The sequence below is a fragment of the Sprattus sprattus genome, assembly GCF_963457725.1.
Source record: "Sprattus sprattus genome assembly, chromosome: 10".
NCBI classification, from domain to species: Eukaryota; Metazoa; Chordata; class Actinopteri; order Clupeiformes; family Clupeidae; genus Sprattus; species Sprattus sprattus.
The window spans coordinates 6436254-6458059 of NC_137908.1; the positions used below are offsets into that span (position 1 = coordinate 6436254).

The window sequence follows — 21806 nt, forward strand, 5'->3', positions numbered from 1 at the left end:
AAACCCAGTTACAGTGCATCATGGGAAACCTGTCAATGCCTGGAATTCATGGCGAAAACTATTTTACCTATTTTAACTATTTTTAGTTTGACATTGACTTTTTATTTAATCGAAATGTATTTGATTACATTCTGACACAATTGAAATGAACAGCATTCAATTCTGCATATATTTTCATAAAATCACAACTCGGCCTATTGCCATCATTTAGCCTTTTTTCTACTGTCTTAAATATTTCGACTCAAATAGGCAAAGGCAAGGAAAATCACATGTCAAATCAACTTCATAGAGTATATAGTACCACACCAGCTTCAAAAAACGAGAAAGAGAGAGAAAGAAGTAAAAACTAACAATAAAATCAGTTACAGGTAAGTAGGCTATCTAGGAATTAGGAGGGTATACGCTAGCCTTTTTTTTTTCTATTTCTACTGATATCAGACCACGTAGATAACTTAGGTGTTTCATATTGATATTTGTCAATAATTTGAGAAATTGACTATTCGCTACTAACAGACCATTACGTTTATCGGAATGTAGGGCCAAGCGAAAGGGCATTGAGTTTGTAAAATGTCATTTTTTTTGCTTTGCCTTTCCCCCCCAAATATGTAGTCTTTATCCTTCATGAATTTCTAAAGAGGGACATGTTTTTCTTTTTTAATTAAAGAGGACTATGTATTCAGTATTTTCATAGTCTAGCTGGCAAGAAGTTTGCCCCTCTCCATTATTACCTCAAACTGCAATGCAAATCGTTAAATAAATATTAATGCATATTGCAGAAATTAACCCATGTTGTCCATTTGTCATTTGTGCAATGTTTGTGTATGCTATTCAATTGCACAAATTAGACACCCCTTCCGCATCCGAGCAACTTGTGGAGAGACCTTATGTAATAGCTAAGGGAGTGTGTACAAACTCACAGTTTTAAACAAGTAGCACTTCACCACTCTTTACGGGAGAGTGATTTGGGATATGAAACTTTGTAAAGTTGTGCAAGAGCACACAATCTTAGATTTCAAAAACGGATAAAGTTTTGTATTTAAATATTTTTGCATTCATATCTTTGCTTGCCTCTACCTTACTTCCGTTTTGTCAAAACATTCGTACTTTTGCGTCAGTTCGTCCTGCAGAGGCCTGATTATAGGTCTAAAGGGCTGAGCGGAACTGTAGGAGACTATGCTATAGTTCGCCTGAAAGCATGTGAATTTGGTCCATAGGGGGTTCAAATCAAATCGGCATACTAATTTCGTGTATATTTACAACGTAGTTACGGCGCATTAGACCGTGATGCCTGCCCTCAAAGCGCTGCTAGAGACCGGACTGGACTTTGTAGAATTCTTGGGAGAGAGGAAGTCGGAAACAAATAAAAAGCAACTGAAGGATATTTTCAATAAGGAATTCAAAAGGTGGTTTCGATCGCTTTGCCATGTTGTGGTAGCATATGTTCCTGTTAGCAGACGAGACAGTTGTCATCTGATGTGCAACTGGGCACATTGTATTATAACCCACAAGTAGTCTGGAGCTGTATGCTGTAACTTACACTAGTGAAACTAGTCCTGAGTCTACAGTAGGCTACCGTGCAACTGCAGTCCGCTGGAAAGCAAATGTTATCGTGTATTGATGATATGCAATTTTCCTAGTATACAACCATATAATTTGGTGATATGTCTTATTTGTAGAGATGGAGCCAAAGATCCTCAGTTCTCCAGTGTTGTCTACGCCTTACAGAAATTCAACAAAGCCACCATAAAGCAAGACAAAATATTTCTAAATGTAAAACCCCAGGTAAGACAACAATAACCCTCAGCAGCTATAAAGCCTGCATCTAGGCCGTGTCTCTGTACAAATGTTAGGATCGCCTTGCTTTATGTTTATAAGGTGAGAGTCTACTACTGTGACCAGTGGAGGAGGCCGGCTAAGCCAGGTGGGAACGCTGCTGACAGCGGGGCCAGTGCAGCGCCCTCTTTCCCCCACCCCACCCACATCGCATCTCCCGCCATGGCGAACCCTGTCCTGACGCCCAAAAAGAAGCTTGCTAAAGAAGTAGTTCACAAACTCAAGGTGAACAGGTGAGCCTGCTATAAATTAACTTAGTCTTGTATTTTGACTACTCAAGTACATGACAGTTTTCAAATTTAACAAAAGGAAGATATGAAAGTATTTTTTAGAGGGGACAGTTTGACCTGTTCTTTACAATTGTTTAATTGCTGAGATGGTTGCACAGTCAGTAGCCTAGTTACAGAGGGTCAGTCCCTAAGGCCAGTCCCAGTCTGGACTGGTTCGATCCTGATCCTTTAAGGTGTCTGGCACTGTCGGGACCTGGAGTTGGACACCCTCTGAAGTGCAAAGTGAAATTTATGCTACTCAGATTTCTGAGATGGACACAGGGAACACCTCTCCGATTTTAATCGTTCTCTCCGAGCCCTCTCCGAGCACCTCGGATTGGCTGTTGTGCGCCTCCTAATTTTTCTAACTATCCCGTACGAGAGCCTCTCCGAGGTTTGCTGGTTTTAGCTTATTGTATTTCTGTTACAGGGCAAAGTTGATCGCTGACAAAGGTGGCATCCAGATCTCCTCAGATCCAGTTGCAACCAGTGGCAAGGTTCACCTCAACATCCAGAACATCAAGAAAGTCTTTATTGTCAAGTTCCACATCCAAAGCACGGGGACAAAGTCCATCTATTTCAACTACTACACCGCTCTCCATCGGATTCGCTGCTTCTCTCTGGTGGATGAGAAAAGAGTCACCCGAATCTCTCCTCTCCTCCTCTGTCCAGGTGAGGTCGCCGGCAAACACCCGCGCAGGTGTGAAAGTATTCCTCCTCACTCTCACACTGGCCCCAGATTGGTTATCGTGACTTTCTCTACGATTTTAGAACTTAGAATAGAAAGTAAAAAGTAACTTCTTGAATCTCATGAAACAACAAAATCTGATCTGAGAAAAAGAAAGACGGGAACTAGCACTTTCTTGACCTCGAGTGACCCTGAGCTAAAGGACATGTTTGACGTGGTACTCTTCTGTCCAGTACTGCTTTTTATGAACCCTAAAGTTCAATACTAGAGCTCGAAGCAGAGTTGGTCATTCTCCACGTCCAGGTCTCATTGGAAGGTGGCCACAGTGGGAGAAATAAGACTAGCTGACAACAAGAAATTAACTAGATTTGAGTTCTGTGTGCTTTATTCCTGACACTTTTGATTGTATATCTGTGCATGTATTCAGATGCGTCAGTTTTGAGACCTGTAGATGAGAGGAAAAAGATTTTAAGCATGGGGATCTGAGAGGAGCCTGCTTTTACACAAGTGTGGAGTTCAGTAATGACCTATAAATTGACTTTGTCTGTCTGGCCTTGTGTCAGTCTCGGAAGAAGTCCTAAAAACAAACAAGACACACAACGTCAAAAAACAGTTGAACCTCTTTTGTATTTACTATCAGAATGCACCTTCAGTTACAACATCACATACCGTCTGGTCAAATGTTGTCCTGGCTCTGTAAATAGGACACAAACCTAGTGGATCAGACAGAGTTAAAAAACAATTCCAGCCAATCGACAGGAGCATGGAGGGGAGGGGTGTAATGTGATTGGCTGTTGAGGTCAAATATCAAGAGCCTCTTGCTAGAATCGTGTACTTTATCTTTAAACACGTCAGTACCTCTGGCATCCATCCGCATCCACACATAACACTTCTGAACCCTCACCCCCGCAGGTGACAGCTATGTGGTGGAGGTGCACTACCAGCTCAACCACTATGGCCACTTCCCCGCCTCCATGTACTTTGAGTTCTGTGCGGACCCCCCCTCCTCTTCCAAGCCCTTCTGCATTGTGCGGGAGCTGGAGGCAGTGGCCATGACTCAGCTGGCTGTGGACCTAGGGCCCGTGGCCCCCTACTGCCCCAAAAAGCAGGCCAAGCTCAGGGCCCGGAACACAGTGGTCGAAGAGGGAGAGCCTCCAGAGAGGTAGGTGAACACAAGTCCTTTTTCCATCAAAAAGATAATGCGCTTTAAAATGATGCGCATCAAAAGTTAGTGCGACATATGTGATGGAAAAAGGACTACAGAGATTCTATTTTGGTTGGGAAATGCCTGCTACTGCAGGTTGACACCCTCAGTACTGAATCTGCTCCACATCGGAGCCAGGTCTGCTCCATAGTCATCTTGTGTTTTGGGATGATCTCCAGTGAAAGGTGATGAAGGCCGCATTGACTTTAAAAAAAATTGTGAGGCAAATTACTTAAAGGCAAAAATCATACGCTGAGAAATGCTGAAAATGTCTCTTTGTCAGAGTGTTCCTGATTGTGGCTTCTCACATTTTCACACTCAGTGCTGCCATTACTGAGTGCGGTAATGAGATTACTTTTTATCACATTTGAAATATTCATATAGGCAATCTGGAAACATAGTGGCTTATGCTGTTTCAATTAGGTTTTAAGTATTCATGACGAAAAATAGATTTTCTTGATATGCCTTTCTAATTTCACATTTTCCTTTCACTATTAAACAGTTCTGTCCACCACTCCCTGCCATCTGTTGTGAAGCTGAAGGAATACAAATACCCTCTGTACCTCAAGGACTTGGCCAATCAGAGGCTGGAGGATTCAGAGTATCTGTCTCCTGCTGCTAGACAGCAACTTCAAGGGGTGAGGTGAGTGTACCACAGACTCCCCTCACCAGCAAACACACGTTACACGCGAGCACCCCACACACCACACACTACACACTATCACGCGACATGCTAGCATCCCACACACTACACGCTAGCATCCCACACACTACACGCTAGTGCCCCACACACTACACGCTAGTGCCCCACACACTACACGCTAGCATCCCACACACTACACGCTAGCATCCCACACTACACGCCAGCATCCCACCCACTACACGCCAGCATCCCACACGCCAGCATCCCACACACTACACACTATCATGCGACACGCTAGCACCCCACACACTACACGCTAGTGCCTCACACACTACACGCAAGCATCCCACACACTACACACTATCACGCGACACGCTAGTGCCCCACACACTACACGCTAGTGCCCCACACACTACACGCAAGCATCCCACACACTACACACTATCATGCGACACGCTAGCACCCCACACACTACACGCTAGTGCCTCACACACTACACGCAAGCATCCCACACACTACACACTATCACGCGACACGCTAGTGCCCCACACACTACACGCAAGCATCCCACACACTACACGCTAGTGCCCCCCACACTACACGCTAGCATCCCACATTACATGCGAGCAGCCCACACACTACATGCCAGCATCCCACACACTTCACACCACACACTATCACGCGACACGCTAGCACCCCACACACTACACGCGAGCACCCCACACACTACACACTATACACTATCACACGACACGCTAGCATCCCACACACTACCCACTAGTGCCCCACACACTACATGCAAGAATCCCACACTACACACACCCCACACACTACACACTCTACACGCTAGCACCCCACACACTACACGCATCCCACACACTACACACCAGCACCCCACACACGACACGCCAACATACACACAATTCTGGTGAGAAGTAAAATAAATGCCGTTGAGCCCTACCCAGTTCATGGGCAAACCCATGGACAGAATGTACAAAATAATCAGAACTGACCATTGGTGTCTAGGGTCGAAATCACAACCATGTAGAAATGGAACTGAATTGGGTGACATTGCATTTGATTAATTACAGCTCCCTATGTAGTTACTCTGCTTTTTGGAACATGTTTGAAAGAGATTGCCAAACACAGGGTGCTATAATGTATCGACGTGACACTAACGCAATTGCTTCTGAGGGAACGCGTCCTGAGTTGACCTACCTAATAAAAGGGCCGTCATAATAGACACCCCGGGCCGGAGTTAAATGAAGGTGATTTGACTCAGAGGCGTTTGTGATTAATCTAAATAAAATGCCTCACACTCTGGGCTCCTTTATTCCCATCACACGGAGTGAATTGCTGTAATTTATGGGGCCATAACACACATAGCCCCCGTCCCCCCGTAGGCCATATTTCTATGACAAGTCGCTGGAATTAATAAGAGGACCAGGACCCCTTGCAGCCTCAGGTACCTCAAGAGTAGAAGAGATATTAAATTATGTTAAACTGTCCATGACTGGGGGGGGGGGGGGGGGGGGGGTCATCAACAGTATTGCGATGAATGAGACCGCAGTAAATGCTTGGCAGCCGGGTGCCATGGGGTCTTTATTAAACATTATGAAGAGCTAAGCATGGAGACCTCTTAAAAGGCGGATGAGGATAGGATTGCATATAAGAAATGGAGTCATGTCATTAATGTAACGGAACAACCTCTGGCGATGCACCCTATGGAATGTAATCACACATTTAACTAACGTGGAGTCCTCAGGTCTCTGTTCTCAGGTCAAAGTCATTATTTTTATGTCACAAATAAAATCAACTGGGACATTCAGATTATATTTACTGAGACTCTTAATTGATTGTACTGTTGAAGCACGAGGGAGATGAAAAACAGAACACAGAGGAACCATTCATAATAACTTGATGTGCTTAGAGGAATGGGCCATGTATAACAAGGCCATTCTTTATCCATGTTCAGTCAGTTTGTACTGTGTGTGTGGAACATATGCAGGTCATCTGTGCCACATGCCATTGCCCTGCTGACCTCAGAGAGTGGTTCATTCATTTGTTTGTTTGTTTGTTTGTTAAATTATTTGTTTGTTTGTTTGTCATTTTTAGGGCAGTGCTGGACTCCCCCCTGTGCATGAAGAGCTACGCCAGGTGCTTTCACCTGCTGCTGTACCTGGAGGAGATCCAGATGGAGTGGGACATCAAGAACTACGACATGCACAGGCAGACCATGACCCAGGACAAGAGCAACAAGAAGCTACTCATCCTTAAAGTAAGGGAACATTCACTTTGTCCTTTCCTTTGTTGCATTACAGGCAGAACTGGAGTTACAAGATCTGAAAAGGCTGAATGAAACCTACTCAAGTATAATAATCAGGCAAGCCGTGCTGTCATTGTATTCACCAGCGGTACAAAAGAGATAAAGAGACTGGACAAAAGAGAAGATATATTTTTATTTTCAGGATAGTAATTTATGATGGGGTTTGCATTTGTCAAACATAATGTTACACCTAAATAAACGTGTCAAATTTGACGAACAATAGTTTAAATGTTCAATTGTACTGTGGTCAGCTCATATTCCACATCCCAGTTCTGTTCAATACAGTGGACCATTACATGGTTTTTATGGCTTTATGGTTTTATAAGACATCCATTTTGTGAATATTTCGAACAGTTTGTATTTGTGGTAAATAATGAAAATAAACGAATTAATAAATGAACATAATAATAATGATACTAAACGCAGAGCCAGGCTATATTGTGCAGTGAGACGTGTGTGTGTGTACCACCTCCTCACTCTTCACCTCCTCACTCAGGTGCCCGGGGTGGCGGAGAACCGTCCGTCAGTCCTGAGAGGGGACTACCTGAAGGCCTCCAAGACTGACGACATGACGCAGCCGCTCACCGTCTACAAGGGCTACGTTCACCGAGTCGAGCTGGATAGCGTCAAACTGGGCTTCTCCAGAAAGTGTGTACACCTTTACCACCTGACGTTACTGACACACACACACATTGACACACACACACTGAGCTATTTGAGGGAGGGTTTTAGTAGACTCCACCAGAGATCTGTCAGTATTCTTAAAATTGCAGTGAAATATGGTAAATGAAGGCTTTTTCTGAATACATTAATATTCACTGACTGACACATAAGGAGCTAATCTACGGAGCAGAGGGCTTTATGTTCGTTAAATGACAGTTTTGAGTTTTGGAGACTCACTGCCAAGAAATCAGTCCACATTTAGGACTGTGGTGAAAGGGGTCCTTGAAAATGTCCGGATATTGATATTGTTGCTAAATGCCCAATTGATTCTTCAGACCTGACTGGCATTACTTATGATCAGTATTATATATTCTGTACATATACTTTGTAACATTTGATGTCAAAACGTCCACATAGAGCCTATCAGTAAATACACTTAAATGTACTTTACATCTGAGGTATTAAAAAAGTTGAATGCCTCTGTTATTGAAATTAAAGTGTGTTAAAAATACTGTTATGTGTCAGACAATCTACTGTATAACTGTGATGCAGTCACGGACAGACTCATATCCACAGTGTAGTGTGTCCATGTGATGACAGACATGATGTGTATGTGTGTGTGTCGTATTTACAGGTTGTTGCAGAGCTTCGTCAGTAACATGAAGTTTGACGTGGAGTTCACCATCAACCGGTTCCCGCTGAAGCTTCAGCATCGGGCGGTGGAGTTGGCCGCCCAGCACCAGCTGGGGGACGTGCTGTTTCCCACGGGCTCACCAGGCACTCACAAAACCCCACCTCGCCTAAGGTGGGTACCCACACACTGCTCTCAATACACACATACGCAGGGAGATGCTAGGTGTCAGAATAGAGATGGACCTTTAAGGCACAGTCGGTTTTGCATGTGAGGTTGATATTTAAGCTCAACAGCCAATCAAATTACACCACTCCCTTCCATGCTCCTGAAGCACCATGTTGATTGGCTGAGATTGTTTATGGCTCGGTCTGAGCCACTTTGTTTGTTTCCCATTTAAGAGCCAGGATTGTGTACGAACCTTTTGTTTTAAGTGCAAACATTAAACAGATCGCTAGAGTACTGAGAAGCTATTTGCTAAATTTGACAAAGTCAAAGATTAGAATCGCATTAATATGAGGGTCTCAAGCGAGCCCCCCAACTGGGCTGGGCAATCAGGGGTTTAAAGCTGATAAGTTCTTGATGCTTTTGGAAACAGACAAGTGAGAATATTAGTGACCCTTAATGTGGTCATAAAAGGAATAGTTGCACAAGTGGTATTTTTGCATACATAGCCATGTTTTATTTTATCTGTTCATGTTTGTGTTGTCATTTGCCTTGTGCCTGATTCAATTTGTGTTGCTTGGATTTATATTATTTGTTTATGTATGACAAACACACATACAATCACTCTGGATTTATCACTCAAAAGCACACACACACACACACACACACACACACACACACATTCACATTCACACACACACACACACTTACACACCGATGGCACTCCTCCTGTTACAGTCCTTGTTAATGACGTCAGGGACTGGCTGTTCTGCGACACGTTCTCACATTGTGACTACTCCAGATAGCATAGCTGGCCCTGATCTGGCCCTGATCTGGCCCGGGTCCGCTCAAGCTTCCTGCTATCTGGATTGAGGAAATCTATATTCTTATCACAGGCCGGCGGCTCTCCCTAGGGCCTGAGAGAGAATCACCTGACAGATGCGATAAAGCTATGAATCTATTCTCACTTATAGTTCAATTACCACGCTCCCAGATTTTACAACACAGATTTACACTCTTCCGTTAGATCGCACCGCTCTCCAGGTGAACCTTTTATAAAACGTTAACACTTTGGAACTGATGGTTTGATACACAGTTAAGTTTTAATTGACATTTACTGCAAATTGAAATGATGGCGAAGTTTACAGGTGCGGCTTTTGTTTCCCCTAGGATGTCCAACCAGGACTTGGAGTGCAATCCGGAGCAGAATGCCGCTATCCAGCGGATCTTGGTGGGAGCATCCAAGCCGGCTCCTTACCTAGTCTTTGGCCCCCCAGGAACCGGAAAGACAGTCACTCTGGTGGAGGCCATCAATCAGGTTCAGGAACTCTTTCTCTCTTTTTTTTTGTGTGTTCAGATTCTCATTCACACAAGAACACAATACACACAACAGACTGCTACACTACCACAATGCTGTTTACATACACAAGGTATTGTATTGTGTGATCATTGGTCCCCTCTATGGTGATTTGTACAGCAAGCTGAAGTCAATGATCTACAGAATGTAACAATGCAAATAACACACGATATCAAACCCTCCGTCACCCCACCTACACGGGACTGCGGTGGATAACATGTCTTTGTTTGATTTCTGTTGTAGATCATCAGATCGCACCCCTCTGCCCACATAGTGGCCTGTGCCCCGTCCAACAGCGCCTCGGACCTGCTGTGTGAGCGTCTGCTGGGCCACGTGGACGGACACCAGCTCTATCGCCTCTATGCCAGCAGCCGTGACCCCAGGACCGTACCCCCCAAACTACTGGTGAGAGTCACCCTACAATTAAACAATTCAGGGGGCCCAGGAACATGACATGCCAATACAGATTTTATTTTTTATTATTTAGATTTCAGATTAAGTGATTTTCTTTTGTAGTTGCTGTACTGTTAATGCTCTCTGATTGACATATGTACTAGGACTACGTATTTTACTTGTCATACCCTGGTATTGATGAACAGTACAACTCCCTTTGGTCGCTTCCGTGGTGAATTGAATCAGTGCAGCATTTGTTTTGAAGCACCATTTTGTTTGTTTATGAGTCTCTTGTGACATTGAGGTGTTTCCCCCCCTCCTCCGGACCCAACCCCATTATCCCATCGGAACAACAAGGCTGGAAGTAAAGTGGCCCAGAACAGGAGAGTGTTGAGTCAGTATCTTCACACCACTCTGGGGCTTTTTGAAAAATCTGAAGTGAACGCAGGCCATTTGAAACGATCCTCCTGACCCCTCCTGCTCCACGCACGAGTGCCTGAAATATGATTCTTCCGACCAGTTCCATTATCGGAGAGCCTCGCAGTCCGGCACTTAAAGCAGACAGCACAGCAGACATGAACACTATGCTGCCAGAGCACTATTGCAGGGTTCAGGCTAAAGAGGCTGTGTTTAAGACTCAGGATCCCTTCTTGAACATTATTAACAGTATTAGTTAGCATGAATATATACCATTAGCAGAGACGATCTAAAGGCAGTGTTAATAACAGGTCAGAACTAGAAGGGCACTCGGGGAGCACAGACCTCCCTCAAGGTTAAATGGCCTATATAGCAGTGATGCATGAAGTGGAAAAAGAAAATTCCTGGATCCACCCCTTGAGCCAAATCCACAGATCCAAAATGTAATGGGTTCCTCTTTAGTCCATGCCACACCCTTCCAACAAGTTTCATGAAAATCAGTCCTTCTGACAAATAGGACAGACAAACCAACAAGCAAAAACAAAAATCACAACAACAAATGGTAACAAAAACATAAGCTTCTTCATGGAGGAAATAATGTTTCTCAGGTTTTATTTGTGTGTCTTGAACCACTAGATGGCAGTATGACGAAAAATACAATGCAGCTTTCCTGCATACTCCTACAGCCAAAGACAGCCAAATCTCTACAGACAAGAGTACAACAACTCCTCATTCACTGTGTGAAGAAGACTGTTGATTTAAATTACTTGTGACAACCAAATAACATCTAAAAAATGGAAACTATTTGTGCACATTTATCAATGTTACGTGTGTGTTTATTATACTCATGGCTTCCAGCAAGTCACTTTGGAGGCAATGAGATACAGAGCTGTTAGTCGTATCCTCTCAAACATTCAGCGGGTTTCTAGTGCCAGAGAGAGCGTCCATGACTCTGACTCCTAGTGCCATAGCAAGCGTCCATGACCTCAGCTTCTAGTGCCAGAGAGAGCATCCATGACTTCAGCTCCTAGTGCCAGAGAGAGCGTCCATGACTTTGGCTCCTAGTGCCAGAGAGAGCGTCCATGACTTTGGCTTATAGTGTCAGAGAGAGCGTCCATGACTTCAGCTCCTAGTGCCAGAGAGAGTGTCCATGACTTCAGCTCCTAGTGCCAGAGAGAGCGTCCATGACTGACTCCTAGTGCCAGAGAGAGCTTCCATGACTTCAGCTCCTAGTGCCAGAGAGAGCGTCCATGACTTTGGCTCCTAGTGCCAGAGAGAGCGTCCATGACTTCAGCTCCTAGTGCCAGAGAGAGCGTCCATGACCTCAGCTCCTAGTGCCAGAGAGAGCTTCCATGACTTTGGCTTATAGTGCCAGAGAGAGCTTCCATGACTTTGGCTTATAGTGCCAGAGAGAGCTTCCATGACTTTGGCTCCTAGTGCCAGAGAGAGCGTCCATGACTTTGGCTTATAGTGCCAGAGAGAGCTTCCATGACTTTGGCTCCTAGTGCCAGAGAGAGCGTCCATGACTTTGGCTTATAGTGCCAGAGAGAGCTTCCATGACTTTGGCTTATAGTGCCAGAGAGAGCTTCCATGACTTTGGCTTATAGTGCCAGAGAGAGCGTCCATGACTTTGGCTTATAGTGCCAGAAAGAGCGTCCATGACTTTGGCTTATAGTGCCAGAAAGAGCGTCCATGACTTTGGCTTATAGTGCCAGAAAGAGCGTCCATGACTTTGGCTTATAGTGCCAGAGAGAGCGTCCATGACTTTGGCTCCTTACTGCTGTCTGTTTCCTCTGCCTGGGGTTTGATCAGGCTCAGAGAGAGAGATTGGTACACAGGTCCCACACGTACTGTTATTGGCTGATGACCACCACACACACCGTCACACCGCCCTCTCTGACTAGGTCACGTCTGTCTCACTTATAGAAACACAGCAACTGGGACGAGCGTCAGGACAGCTTCGTCTTCCCCGCCAGAGAGACTCTGATGAAGTACAAGGTCATCGCCGCCACTCTGGTCACCACTGGAAGGTAGGACTGACTGTGATGCAGAATGTGTAGACACTTTATAGCGTTGACAGTGGTCAGTCTGAGATGCTCTTGAGCTTACACTTCAATCAATCAATCAATCAATTTGTTTATTTGATCAAGAGTGACAGTGTACATTAATGAACATTAAGATGTTAATGCACTCAATTATAGCCAAAAGGCTAGTTTCCATTGGCAGTCCCCCTGCCAGAGTGAAAAAGGCTATACAACCTAAAAAATAGGCATTTACGTATACATCAAAATCAGACAATAAATCAAAAATAAATTATGTTTAAGTAATAAAAAAGTAAATAAATAATAATTATTATAGTAATAAATAAGTTAATAAATAAGTTGCATGCAGAAGACTTACATTTAGCAGACGCTTTTTCCTACGAGCAATAGAGACCTAGTGTCACAATGAATACTACTTTACATAAGAAATAGAAAAACAAAAGTAAAGAAACTGCTGTAAGTGCAAGTTAAGCACTAGTCGAAGTGGCAGTTAGAAAGGGATGTGCTCTCTGAAGAGTTGGGTCTAACGGCTGCTTGTCCACGCAGGCTGGTCTCTGGGGGGATCCCTGTTGGCCACTTCACGCACATCTTTGTGGACGAGGCCGGACAAGCCGTGGAGCCAGAGTGCATCATTGGGATTGCAGGTAGAACACAGAACACAGTACATTGGTATCACTTGTTATATGTTATTTTTTATCTTTTATGCCCGTCTACTCGAGATGTTGCCTGCCAGGTCATAAGACTGCTCAGATGACACTAAGCTATTTGGTGAATGTGACAATAAACACTTTGACTTGACTTGACTTGACTATATAGATTAATTCCTGCATTCAGACACAGAGCCAAAATTGTCAACATCTTCAGTACATTCATTTATTGATTAGTTAATTATAGGTCTGTGGTCATATTCATGTCATGTTCATTGCGTTGTTGCTGATGACGATCCGTAGTGGGGTGACTGATGACCTGTTGTGCCACCTTCATATAGTTTGACCAGTGCTGTAATGCAGTTAATGACATGCAAGGGCAGTAACATATCAAACAAACAAAGAAGCATGTCATTTATATATTTGCATGTGGGGTCATTAGCAGCCAACTGCTATCCGTTAAATGGCTTATTTACAAAGATGCATTCTTCATTTTCCTGTGCCCACATGCTCTACAGAGAAAGTATGTACTTTTTCAGCATTTTCACCTTACACGTGTGTGTGTGTGTGGTGTGTGGTGTGTTGTGTGTGTGTGTGTGTGTGTGTGTGTGTGTGTGTGTGTGTGCGGTGTGTGTGTGTGCCAGGCTTGCTGCATCCACAGAAGGGCCAGTTGGTGCTGGCAGGAGACCCTGAGCAGCTGGGGCCCATCCTCCGGTCCCCCCTGGCTCTGCGGCATGGACTGGGTGAGTCTCCCCTCCCCACCGTATCCTACACGCAACACAGGACAGTACACAGCAAACACACACAGCACAGGACAGTACACAGCAAACACACACAGCACAGGACAGTACACAGCAAACACACACAGCACAGGACAGTACACAGCAAACACACACAGCACAGGACAGTACACAGCAAACACACACAGCACAGGACAGTACACGGCAAACACACACAGCACAGGACAGTACACAGCAAACACACACAGCACAGGACAGTACACAGCAAACACACACAGCACAGGACAGTACACAGCAAACACACACAGCACAGGAAAATACACAGCAAACACACACAGCACAGGACAGTACACAGCACAGGAAAATACACAGCAGACACACACAGCACGGGAAAATGCAAAGCAGACACACACAGCACGGGAAAGTACACAGCAAAGACACACAACACAGGTTGTATTGTGTATAGAACCCATTGGATGGAATACCATTTACATTTTAGAGTATATACCTGTATTATTAATGCTCATGCACCTTCATTATGTTATTGTTTATGAAACCTATCGATTGAAATTCCTATAATATGTGCATAGTATGTTTTTATTTTATGCACATTGTATTTATATTTTTTGTTGGTGTACAACCAATTGATTGGAATCCTTTTACATTGTATAATGAATACAGATTTATTTTCAATTCTTACGTACTGGTACTGGTACTTGAAATTGTATTACTGGTTGGTATAACACAACAAGCTAAAAAAATATTAGAAATGACTAATATTTGTATAAATGAGCGAGAGGATGGTAAGAGTATGTTGTACGCGTGCACATCAACTGCAATCCGAGCCTTGCTCACCCAAGGAGAAATTCCCCATTGGAGACTTACATACTGTATATAGCCTTTAACTTTTGGCTATGTAGTTAAAAGTAAATGTCAGCCTGAAATGGAAGCATAACAAAAACGGGCTCATATCTCTGTTTCTGTGCTGCTTACAGCCAAAGAGTACATTTGCTTACTCGACATGTTCCTCTGTGTTCTTCTCTTATCGACTGCTGTACCACAAGGCCTAGACCGACTGTATTGAAATAATAAATAGACAAGGTCAATAGCATTCCCTAAAGATATGCTGCACAGTCAGCTGTCTGAAAAGTCTTTATGCAGATATCCTTATGTCATTTGAAAGACTTTATCTCTTAAGTATTTGATGATAACTCAGACTGGGGAGCAGTGCTCCCTGAAGTCATGAGTGAGTGTGTGAGTGTGTGAGTGTGTGAGTGTGTGTGTGTGTGTGTGTGTGTGTGTGTGTGTGTGTGTGTGAGAGAGAGAGTGAGAGAGAGAGTCTTTGTGGGGGTGGGTGTGTGTGAGAGAGAGAGAGAGTGTGTGTGTGTTTGTGTGTGTGTGTGAGAGAGAGTCTCTATGGGTGTGTGTGTGAGAGAGAGAGTGTGTGTGTTTGTGTGTGTGTGTGTGTGTGAGAGAGAGAGAGAGTCTGTGTGTGTGTGTGTGTGGGTGTGAGAGAGAGTGTGTGTGTTTGTGTGTGTGTGGTCTCCAGTGCTTCAGGGCTGACCTTGTAGATGTTCCTACACCAGGCCTGTCTCTGCTGGAGAGGCTGATGAGAGATAACCCACTCTACCAGAAGAGCACAGACACATACCAGTACGATGGCCACTTTGTCACCAAGCTGCTACGCAACTACAGGTGGGGCGAACACACACACACACACATACTTACAGATACATACAGATAAATATATTGATTTATTGATTGATTAACACTCACAGTGACACTGACAGAGACAGAATGTACACATTTTGGGATTCTTCTTTGCTGCCCAACATGCATGTATGCATACACCGGCATATACACACAACTGGTGGCACAACCATGTATGCATAGACTGGCCAGTCATTACAAAAACTCATGCATACATGCATGCATCAATACACTGACCAGTACATACATGCATGCATGCATGCATACACTGAACAGTACATACAAAAACTCATGCAACAACTCACACATATATGCACACAACATAAACACACGCACACGTAAAATCTCTCAGCAACTTGTGCTGTCCTATGCAACATTACTATTTCCAGTGCCTTATCTCTCCTCTTCTCTCTGTCCCTCTCCCTCTCCCTCTCCCTCTGTCTCTCTCCCCCCCTCTTTCTCTCCCCCTCCTCTCTCTCTCCCCCCCTCTCTCTCTCCCCCCCCCCCTCTCTCCCTCTCCCCCCTCCCTCTCTCCCCCTCCTATCTCTCTCTCTCTCTCTCTTTCCCCCCGCCTCTCTCTCTCTCTCTCTCTCTCTCTCTCTCTCTCCCTGCCTGACACCCCATTCATCACAGATCCCACCCAGCCATCCTGAAGGTGCCTAATGAGCTTTTCTATGACAACGAGCTGCAGGTGTTTGCCAACAAAATGGACCGTGAAGCCTTCTGCAACTGGGAGCACCTGCCCAAAAAGGTTTGTTCAAATGACTTACCGGCACACCCCATGTGCAGTGCTGTACAGGGTAGACATTTTTCTTCGTCGGTTAATAACCTATTTAAATGCAGGTGCAAGTGTGAACCACTGTTTCCCTATTTTTTGCTGAATCCTTTTTGTTCTGGCTGTGGCATTAAGACCAGCGAGGGCACAGGCATTTGAATGCAGCGGTGTGCATATGTTCTCTCATGTCTGTATTAGTTCTATCTAAGATTCAGGTCAGCCCTCTCTGTAATTGTGTGTGTGTGCGTGTGCGTGTGCGTGTGCGTGTGAGAGTGTGTGTGTATGTGTGTGTGTGTGTGTGTGTGCGTGTGCGTGTGCGTGAGTGTGTGTGTGTGTGTGTGTGTGTGTGTGTGTGTGTGTGTGTGAGTGTGTGTGTGTGTGTGTGTGTGTGTAGGCCATGCACCCCTATTCCCTCTGCTTAACACACACCTCTGAAAGCACTAATTAACACGGGCAAAAGATATTTAATAAGATTTCAACCAAGCAACTACAAGCCCATATGGAATACTCCTCTACGGTTACTGTGGGAGTAATTACATTTGCGGTTGAGCTATATTACCGATTCAAGGAACGAAAGCTAGATTTAGCAATTATCTGACAACATGAAATAAATCTAAAAGCAGGGTGGATGATGATGCTGATGGATATAAACAATGCAGTAGTCAAGGCAACTTGGCCATAGAGATGAATGTCTTACTTCGCTCTCTCAGTTGGGTCCCTGGGTGTGTAGTTAGGCCGTTGTTGAGATTAGCATGAATTTTCAATTGTCCGGAGCTTTGTTAAGTGGGCTTAAAGAGATTTAGCTGAGCCCTGTGGAAGGGTATGAGGTAAGTCTTGCTGGTTGACTGAGTTGGAAGTTGTTGGTGTGGCCAGACAAGACGTACTGTATATGTTAACATAAATATTCATCTTGCTGTTTGAAGATGGTGTGGCTGAATTTCTAGAGGATGGGAGTATCATACTATGTTTTGAGTTGCCAGGACCACTGTCAAAGTCAAGACAACCTCCACAGTAGAATGCATTTGCTGTGACAAATGCAAAACTCATAAAACTTATCCAAACAAAAGTAATTGACGTTACTAATCATAACACTTGACTCCACTGCAGGACAGGTTAAAAGTGATTATAAGAAAGAGTTCACATAGAGGCTTTGTTTGTGTGAATGTTTTTTTTTATTTAGAAGATGCTTTTATTTCAAAGCCACTTACATGCCCTCAGTGTTGTTCATAAGTTCAGGGCTGTGCGGTGTGTGATTGGTTTCGACTGATTGATTGTGTGTGTGTTTGATTAGGACTGATTGATTGTGTGCGCGCTTGCTCCTGTCTGCAGGGGTTCCCAGTGGTATTCCATGGGGTGATGGGGAAAGACGAGAGGGAGGCCAACAGCCCTTCCTTCTTCAACGTGACTGAGGTGGAGACCCTCATCAGCTACCTCATCAAGCTCAAGCTCACTCAGGGCAAGAGGGGCATTCCCAAACTCACCTCTACGGACATCGGAATCATCGCCCCCTACAGGAAACAAGTAAACTGACACTTCAGTTTTTAAAAAGCCTCACGCTAAAAACTAAAAAAAAAAACAGATGATTCTTTTATTGCCACTTTCCAGCCTCAAGGTGTTCTTTTAACTGACTTTGACAAGTACTAAAAACACAAACTCTAGGATGTACCCTCAACCCAACCGCCCAAATCAGTTATACAGTGTGAATGATAAAAGGATTTACAGAACTTCAGATGAACCCTGGTGGACAGTGAATTGATTGGCTTGGACACTCAGCGTGAAATGAGATTTTTTAGTTTTTTATGAATCATGTTATGAATACTCGATGATTATATGATTATACCTCTCCAATTTCGTTCTGTGTGTTTGGATTTGGGGTTGGACAAGAACTCTTTGTCTTTTCAACAGGTGGAGAAAATTCAGAAGGCCCTGAGATCTGTCAAAGATCTAAACCAGTGGAGTGACATTAAGGTTGGTACAGTGCCAGTGTGTTTGCTAAGAGGGCTGTGCCAGTGTGTTAACGATGAATCACAATGTTGATTGATGCCCACGTCAGTAAAAGAGAGTGGTATTTCTCAGCTCAATGCACTGTCATGGTATCCTCCATCATCATAATTACACAGCACCTTTCTGATGAGAGACCGAGGTCATTTCCATATTTCCATACAGAAACTAAATAAAAAGTGTTAAAAATGAATCATTAATTAATTGAATTAATACATTTTTGTATTAATAAAAAATTACTTAAAAAGTAATCACAAACACAGACAAGTCAATAAATACAGAAATATACATTATAAATGGAAATGTTGGTAATTCAAATCAAATCAAATATATCCTGCTACTGTAGGTGGGCTCAGTGGAAGAGTTCCAGGGACAGGAGAGACTGGTCGTCATGGTGTCCACTGTCCGCAGCAGTATCAACTACGTCAAGATGGACCAAGACTTCAACATCGGCTTCCTTACCAACGTGAAGGTACCAAGGCTGGGTTTCTGTTGCATAGAGAACATATTTTCTTTTAATGGTTCAATAATTGATCAACAAACAACTATATACATGTAACATAATTGTGAACTACACCCATATATATATATATATATATATATATATGCTAGCTGCAAACTTAACCTAACCGTATCAACCTAACCCCAAATTGATTTGTATTCCTTATTGTCAAGAGAGTGTCAATTGGCACTTTGGTGATCATTTATGGTGGCCCATTAAAATGTTGGTGGACTGTGTTGTCTGACATTGTCTGCCTGTAGCATACAGCATGTAGCCAGTGTTTCCCACATGCGGGCTAAAGCTCACAGTGGTAGGGTGGTTGTCTGGTAGCCACAGGCCATCTCTTACTTCATGTTGTAGTGTCCTTCAGCAAGGCACTCACCTGCTGCAGCCAGTGAGCTGTTTGGCGCCTTGCTTGGCTGCTTTCACTGTCGGAGGCTGAATGTATGAGGGAGGCTTAGGTTGTAAAGGGCTTCTGAGCGCTCAGAGGAGATCCGGGAGTGCTTTAATAATCCTGTGTGGGTTTATTTTTGTTATTAGGGCTATTTTACAGCTGAGGTCATATAATATAGCAATTGGTTAAATCCTCAGTGCTCTGGGGTTCTGGTTAAACTTTAAGAAACTGTGTCACAAACTGTTTTGATTTGTTTAAAACCTAAAAGTTAGATCACTGGGTTGTCTGTTAGGTATGTATGCTCAGAACAGCGCAAAGCAACATTGTTTGTGTTGCCGTTCCATTCTGAGACTTCTGTGTCTTTTCATAGAGATTTAATGTGGCCATGACCCGATCCAAATCCCTGCTGGTTGTGGTGGGAAACCCTGTTATCCTCAAGAAGAATCCTACCTGGGAAAGGTGAGGGGGCACATCGGCCATCTATTGCTGCTCGTTTATGCTTTTGGTTTTACATTATTAAAATTATCATTTTAAGTTTTTATTTTAGCAATAACACTCTTTTTTTTCCGAGAGACAAACCTGAAAGGAAGTACCGTCACTTTTTTTAATGATAGTTTTCTTCAAAGCACCCATTAAGAAACTAACACCAATGTGATAATTCATGTTGTTTTATGTTGAATTTGATAATTCCTTTGGTTCAGCTCATTGTATTCCAGTGAAATAAGTAAGAGGTGTGTGTGTTTGTGTGTTTGTGTGTGCGTGTGTGCGTGTGCGTGTGTGTGCGTGTGTGTGTGTGTGTGTGTGTGCAGGTTTATCCAGTACTGTGAGGAGGAGGGAGGCTACACTGGCTTTGACTACAGCGATGCAGAGGGCGAGGACGACGTGGTGACCAGACTCGCCGCCCTCAATATCAACCTGGAGTCTGAGGGTAGGTGCTTTAAAGCTGAGGGCTGGGTGTTTTCATAATAGCCACCCAACCAGTGTTAGGGTATTAGACCATCCTCTCTGTCATTTGAAGCAATATAATGATGAAATTATTATAATGTCTATTAGGGAATGGGATAGTTGCCAGCTAGTGATGTTGATATAGTAAAAGTAATGCTCTTTATATTACTTATAAAATAAAATGCATTGATGTTCAGCTATTAATGTTGTCTCTGTTGTCTGAGATTTTTGTTCCTTCTCAGTGATGTTTCCAATAAGATGTGTGGGAATGCCAAGTGCAAGTGTACAAACATGATCTGTGTTTTATACACTCACGTTTCTCTCTATATCTACTGCTTTTGCCTAAATGTCTGTACAGATATGGAGGAGAGTGCTGTCCAACAACAGGTTCATCCCGAGTGGAGGAATGAACAATGAGCTGCCTGCATAGAAGCCAGACCTGGCCCAGACCTGGCCCTGATGTGCACCAGACTCCGCTACTAACTGGGCTGCCTAACAACAGACTGCACTCACTCTCTGCCAAGACAATCAACTAGCCCCCAACTCTCCCGAGCCCTTCCACCCATACAACTGCTTAGGCAGAAAAGCAGCATGGTTGTGTTCTGTTTCAGTTTATATACTTCCATACACTCAGGCGCGTTCCCCTGTAGTATGTTCTAGAACAGTCATCTATGCTGCCTCCATAACCTGTTTTTTTTTTTTATGAAGACCAAAGACCAAGAAGTATACATTAAATTCTTCCAAACATGTCATATTTGCTTTCACCTTTAGATTTACACCAACGCTTAGTCGTATCAAAGACACTCCCAATTTAGTATTTAGTACAATCATATATTTGCTATGAGGAGATACCACTAAGAAAATGCATTTATTTTTATAACAATATGACCCAGTAGTGGTTTATTGAAGAACACTTTATCAGAAGGCCTTTCAGGAGCTTTATCTGTAAGAATCCTATAGTCTACTCTAGACCATTTCTACTACTTGCATTATGTTTTCCTCAGAAAGAACTACAGACTACTTCAACCGCAGTCGTTACTTTATTACAGATTTTAGTTGAACAAAAAGCACTGCAATTGAGAACCTTTTCCAATAATATTTTTTTGTGTTTCAATGTATACAAGAGAGACTTTCCACTCTTGTAGGGATGCTGTGAGTTTACAAATGATAAGAGAATACTTTTGAACCCACTTGAAGCTGGACAGTTCATGCCCCTGGAACCCACTTGGTCGTGTGATGCTGAACAGAACCCCATCTGGGCCGGCGTCAGTCTCCAAAACAGGCTGTTATCTGGTTGAAGCTTAAATGGGATCGTATTTTCAGAACCATTCCTTCGATAAAAAAAAAAGTTCTGCTGTTATGGAACTAGAAAAGCAATAAAGTTGAGTTGTGTGGATTTGTGCCGTGCCCCTTTTGTGGATTACTGGTTGTTATTATTTCTCGACTGTAAACACTCACAGG

General features: G+C 43.6%; 1 protein-coding gene across 1 annotated transcript; it reads left to right on the top strand.

Annotated features, from left to right (window-relative positions):
• The first annotated feature begins 1016 nt into the window (after positions 1–1016).
• mov10a (Mov10 RNA helicase a) lies at positions 1017–21619 on the top strand. The gene is made up of 22 exons (XM_080845598.1): positions 1017–1403; positions 1677–1782; positions 1876–2066; positions 2533–2774; positions 3703–3952; positions 4497–4637; positions 6753–6915; positions 7460–7611; positions 8261–8431; positions 9593–9740; positions 10023–10184; positions 12516–12619; positions 13178–13275; positions 13923–14021; positions 15605–15713; positions 16362–16479; positions 17833–18024; positions 18409–18471; positions 18851–18976; positions 19771–19859; positions 20210–20328; positions 20704–21619. Exons 1-22 carry the CDS (start codon positions 1285–1287, stop codon positions 20760–20762), a joined length of 3021 nt encoding a protein of 1006 aa, XP_080701724.1. The 5' UTR covers positions 1017–1284; the 3' UTR covers positions 20763–21619.
• The last annotated feature ends 187 nt before the right edge of the window (positions 21620–21806 follow it).